A 6000-nucleotide genomic window follows, 5' to 3' on the forward strand; every position below is an offset into this window, starting at 1 on the left:
TTTGACTCTGCCAGGAGTTCTCAAACTGGGGGCCAGGCCAGAGGTACTGGAGCAAGAGACACCAGCTCCTGATTCTAACCAAGCAAAAGCAGTTCCACCTCATGTTATAAAAGCTGGGTAGAGAGGTCACCTCTTTGGATTGCTATTTAGGGACCTTTTGGATGGCATCACAAGTGATGATGCAACGGAGGTCTGTTTCAGGGAGAGCATGCTGCTGTTAGGTGTCCAGAGAAAGCCCTTTTTCTTAACCCAACTGGAGCTGCTCTCCTCCAAGCAAGCCACACAGACAAAACAGGAAGAGCCTGCAAATGTCACAGTCACTCAGAATCTGGACTGGGAGAGCTTGAGGGAATTTAAATACTGTGATACCCTCATTTAGACACCAAAACTAAATGTAGTTATCATAACAAGAGTCAATGGAATGCTAAGTTTGTATAGCTCTAGTCCAGACAATACGCTTACAATACCTAGTGGGTATTTAAGAGGCACCTCAAAGTTAACTCTGATCTCCCACCCAGAGCTACCAAATCTCCTGCTCCAACCCCCGTCAGCAAGGAGCACTCCCTTTTTTCAGTGGTTTAGACCATAAGCACTGGAGTTAACTGATTTCTTTCCCTCTCTTCTACTGCATCTGATCCATCTGTGCAGACCCTGTGGGTTTCAACCTCAGAGAGCTTGTTCTCAGCCCCTCATAGCTGCCCCTGGTCCAAGCATCCAGCACCTCCTGCCTTGATTGGCAAAGAAGTCACCTAAAAAGTGCTCCCTGCTCCCACTCCTGTCCCACAGTCTGTGTCCAACACAGCTGGCAGAGCAATCGCATTTAGATACAGTGAGGTCACCACTCACCTCTGCGCAGAGTCATCCAGGGGCTTCCCATGCTGCTCAGAGCCAAAGCCCAAGGGCTGTAGAGGCTACTCTCCCCCTTGCTCACCCTACCCTACCACATCCACTTCCTGGACACTGTGCACTGTTTCCACCTCAAGACCTTTGAAGGCAAGGGATTTTCTCTGTTTTTGTTTTGTTCACTGCTATATCCTTATCACTTAAGGACCAAGCTTGGAGGATGCCTGGGTGACTCAGTGGTTGAGTGTCTGCCTTCAGCTCAGGTCACGATCCTGGGGTCCTGGGGTCAAGTCCCACATTGGGCTCCCCGTAGGGAGCCTGCTTCTCCCTCTGCCTGTGTCTCTGCCTCTCTCTCTCTGCCTCTCATGAATAAATAAATAAAATCTTAAAAAAAAAAAAAGAACCAAGCTTGGCACACTTCATGCTCAATAGCAGTCTAATGAATGAATGAACTGAATGTGTCCACTCTGTGAGTTGTTTTTATTACCCCTGTTTGGCAAATAAGGAAACTGAGACCCAAACAGTGGCAGAGACAAAATTCAGACTCAGGCAGGGCGGCTAACCCATCCCCATTCCAGTCAAAAGAAAGTTCTCATTCAGTCACATTTTGGAGACATAGATACCTTTGATAGTCAGCCTCAAAAGGCTAAGAGCTCAGTTTCAAGAGGAGAAATCTCAGTGTTTCTAAGGTAAGGCTGGCATAAACCACAAACATCTTAAGTTTTTGTCCAAAGCTCCTTCCTATGAACTGGGAGACAGAGTGTATCACTCAGGCTTCAAGTGATCTAAACCACGTATAAAATGTTGGGGATTTGGCTGTCAGTTCAGCAAACTCCTCTCTGGCAGATCTGGGGGGAGGGGCCTAAGAAAGAGAAGGCAAAACGAGGAGGCCTTAGCAGAAGAACCACTTTTCTCAGTAAGACAGTCCCAGCCAGCATCTTGTTCACTCAGGCTACAGAGGAGGCCTAGAGCCAGGAAGACAGTGGGGGCACTGCGTGGGGGCTCTGCCTCCAGGTGAGGGAGGGGACAGTTCCCACTAAACCACAGGCTACACAAAAAGGAAATAAAACACATATGACACTAAAACTATCCTGACAACAGCCAACTGGAAGAGTCAGAAAGTATTCTGGGATTTCAGCTTAGGGGGCACCTCTGGGCTAGCCCTAAGGAAAAACAACTATCATTATTCTACGAATGCAGAGAGAATGCTGGTCAAATGTTTACCTTTTATGGAACAGAGAAGAGCAGAAATGTGGATCCTTGGTTAGTTGCTCTGACACTGGCACCTGAAGAGGATACTGACTTAGCTACTTACACACTAGGTGACCTAAGTTTCATCATCTGTGAAATGGGACTAATAGGAGTATCCACCTCCTAAGGTTGAGGTGAGGACTAAGAGTGAATACGCGTGAAGGGCCTGGTTCCCGTGGTACCTGGCACATGAGAAGTGCTTGATACAGGCTAGTTCTTAGTAAGGAAACATTTACTGCAAGTATATTAACCCAACCACGTTTTGATAGAATTTCAAAAACAAAAAACAAGGGTTTGGGGTTAACTCATGGACACTTACTCCTTAACAAAACTCCTAGTATTTTTACCCTTAAAAAAAATACTAACAGGTTTGGTGTTGAATCTTTGGGAATGCCATTTGTAATTCGGTTGCTTTAAGCCTAACTGGAATAGATTCAAGATCCATGTAAGAAAACAATACAATGAAACCACACAAATTGGAAGTGAAAAAAAAAATCCAAGTCCTGTGGGCATTCCTTGCTCCCTACTTTTAGGGCAAAGAAATGAATTTCAATGCAAGAGGTATTACCAGACTGTTGAGGGCAGGATCCTAGTCCCTGTCAGGTGTACCCCAGGGAAGGCACTTCCCCAGTGGCCCCTGGTCTCCTCTATCAAAGAGCAGGACAGTGATTCTGAATGCGCATCCCAGGTGCTTACTTCTGCTGCAGTCAGAGGAGCTCTGTTCATATCTGTGGTTGCACTAAGGTTTATTTAGGGGGGACAGGGTCCTACTTCTAAAAAGGAACCCTGTAACCAGAGCTTCAAGGTCTAAATCGAGCCAAGTGAGCTATGATTCCAATGGTTGAGGATTTTGCCCACACAACACGCCTCAGAGAAGCAGTTTCCAAACCTGCTGGCACAGCAGGGGCCTTGGGGGCGGGAGTTGGGGTTCCCTAGAGCCAGGCTCGAGGCTCCGTGGACTGTTAAGTTTGGCAGGCACTTCTTTTTGGTGAAAAGCTCCGTGAAAGCTTCCACCAAGATACTTTTTAACTTCCAGCCAACACAAAGCATGGGGCCCTATGGAACTAGCATCTCCGGCTGCCATCATTGGAGAGGGCAGCACTCAGGCATCTAGAGTAAACTCTGGAAATCAGCACACACTTCAGCCAGTCCCTGTCCTTGCTCTACCTACAACCCTGGGTGGGGAGGGAAATGCTTTTGAAAATTATGAGGCAGAGGCCCAACAAAACCCACATTCCAAAAGAGTAAATTCCAAACAATTTAGTATTGTACTGCTTCATAGGATTTCCCATCTAGACTCCAGCTCTTTGAATACGGAAACACCGACGCAGCACTCAGAGCTAGGAGCAGTCGCTAGATATTTGCTGATTATTGGTGGACACCTGTCACACCACCATAGTCCTCGAGGCCATGACCACTGTGGCCTGTTTACTTCCTATATTAAAAAAAAAAAAAAAAAAGGCCCATGTTCCATTTATTTCCTATATTTAAAAAAGGGGGGGGGCTGGGTGGCTCAGTGGTTTGGTGCCTGCCTTAGGCCCAGGGCGTGATCCTGGAGTCCCAGGATTGAGTTCCGCATCAGGCTTCCTGCATGGAGCCTGCTTCTCCTCTGTCTGTGTCTCTGCCTCTCTCTCTCTTTTTCTCTGTGTGTCTCTCATGAATAGAAAATCTGTAGAATATATATATATATTTGTCTTTTATATATAAGATTTAATATATAAGACATACATAAGGTTTATATATATAAGATTTTTATATATATATATACATAAAATCTCTGAACTTGTGTGGATGTTATCTTAAACTGTCAACCTGAGAACCACTGATAGTATGATTGGGGGATATTTGCAGATGTGGCTTCGGCTAGGCAGGACCAGGTCCAATCCTGGGACTGGACTGGGTGTACAGACAATAATCGGCCACAAGTGTCACCCTGTCCGTGTCAGACGTTCGGGCTTTGCTTCTCTGAAACAGTAACTGTTTATGTTAGCCCGCACTTGTAATAACATCCTGCCACAGGGACCAGCACGTTTCCACGACTTTTACACTACCCAGAGGTCTGCTGTCTGCTTGTACGGTGAGAATATCACCTCGGAGTGAGCTCTTTTCTGCGTGGAAGTGCTGCCCCTCCCAAGAGCAAACAAGGCAGCGGCCCGGCCCGGCCCGGAGAGCCGAATCCACTGCCTCCTGCCGGGAAATCACTCCGGCAAAGTAAGAACCGGTTTAGGAACGACTCGAGTTTTCCCCAGGGGCGCCCCACAGCCAGGGGAGGGGGCTGTCACTTTGAACGGCTCCCGGTGGGGGCCTGACGCCGCCTAGACACCTTCCCCACGCGGAGACCCGCCCGAGAAGGAGTGCGCCGGAGGTCGGAGGGGCTGCGTGGCGGACTCTTGTGTGATTTAGGTCAGGGACCCGGGCCACTGGGAGGGACCCTAGCGCTGCCTGGGTCCTGGGTGTTTTGTCAGGATGCACGCGCTCAGGGCAAAAGCTACAGACGCGACAACCTGACAGATGGCAGGGCCGGGCCGCCGTGGACCGCGCTCCCCGCAAACTGCGCTCCTCTCCCGGCTGGCGAGACGCCGGGCCCTCCGGGGCGGGGGTGGCCCCCTTCAGCGCCCAGCTGCTGGGGCCGAGCGGACCCCCTGCGGGCCGGCCGCACCCACGGGCCCCGCGCCCCCGCCCCGCCCCGCCCCGCCCCGCCCCGCGCACCCACCTGCCGGTCCTCCGCCTGCAGCTCGAACTCCCCCCGCACCCGCAGCAGCTCCTGCTCCAGCCCCGCGCGCAGCCGCTCCAGCTCCAGCGCCTCGCGCCTCAGCGCCTCGGCCTCCTGCGCGCACAGCCGCGTCTCCTCCTCGGCCTCGCGCCGGCTCTCCTGGCCGCGCCGCAGCGCCTCCTCCAGCCCGCGCACCTCGTCCTCGTACAGCCGCGCCGTCTCCCGCCACGCCTCGGCCGCCAGCAGCGCGTAGCCGTCGCGCACCTCCCGCAGGCGCGGCGGGGGCGCGGCGGGGCCGGGGCCGGGGCCGGGGGCGCGGGCGCGGTAGCTCAGGGCCAGGCGGGCGGCGCGCGCGCGCAGCTCCCGCACGTCCTGCTCGTGGGCCGCTTCGAGGCCGCGGCGCTCGGCCCGCAGGCGGCCCAGCAGCTCCTCGAGGGCGGCGCGCGCGCCCAGCGCCTCCTGCAGCTCGCGCCGCTGCGCGCCCAGCTCGGCGTCCAGGCGGCCGCGGGCCGCGCGCTCCTCGTCGCCCAGACGCCGCAGCTCCCACAGCTCGCGCCGCAGCGCGTCGCGCTCGCCCTCGGCCAGCGCCGTGGCCCAGCTCAGCTCGTCCAGCTGCTGCCGCAAGCCGCGCGCCTCCTCGGCGAAGCGGGCCTGCCCCTCGGCCCACAAGGCCTCCTGCCCGCGCCGGCCGCGCAGCTCCTCCTCCAGGAGCAGGTTTTCGCGCTCCAGCTCCCGCACCCGGCACACGTAGTCGTAGAGCCGCGCGTTGAGCTCCTGCAGCTCGGCCTTCTCGGGGCCCGTGTGCAGCCGCCAGGAGAGCATCTTGCTGCGCCGGCCGGGTCCCTCCTGCCCTGGTCTTGTCCCCTCGCCCGCGCCGCTCCGGCCCCGCCGCTGCCCGGGAGGCCCGCAGACTGGGGCGGGAGCCGGCGCGCCGCGCCACTTAGCGGACCCGGCGGGCGGGAGCGGGCGCGGGCGCGGGCGCGGGCCGCGGCCTCCAGCCAATGAGAGCGCGGCCCGGCGCGGGCCCTGCGGCCGGACGGCGCCCCCTGCCGGAGGGACAGTCCCGGCCCGGCCGCCCAATAGCAGCCCAGTAACGGGCGGGCGGCAGGCTCTCTGGGCAGGGATCCTCGGAGAAGGGACGCGGGGGAGCGCTCCCCGCTGCTGCCCCGACACGCGCACCTGCAGCACCCGAG

General features: G+C 55.5%; 1 protein-coding gene across 1 annotated transcript in view; it reads right to left on the minus strand.

Moving 5' to 3' along the window:
- The window catches only part of SYNM (synemin), a 28161-nt gene extending 22431 nt beyond the window's left edge, over nt 1–5730 (minus strand). The window contains exon 1 of the mRNA XM_041751693.1: nt 4808–5730. Within this exon, the coding sequence (XP_041607627.1) occupies nt 4808–5629 (822 nt within the window). The 5' untranslated portion in view covers nt 5630–5730. The remainder of the gene's footprint in view (nt 1–4807) is intronic.
- Between the last annotated feature and the right edge of the window lie 270 nt (nt 5731–6000).

Source organism: Vulpes lagopus, chromosome 4 (genome assembly GCF_018345385.1).
Source record: "Vulpes lagopus strain Blue_001 chromosome 4, ASM1834538v1, whole genome shotgun sequence".
NCBI classification, from domain to species: Eukaryota; Metazoa; Chordata; class Mammalia; order Carnivora; family Canidae; genus Vulpes; species Vulpes lagopus.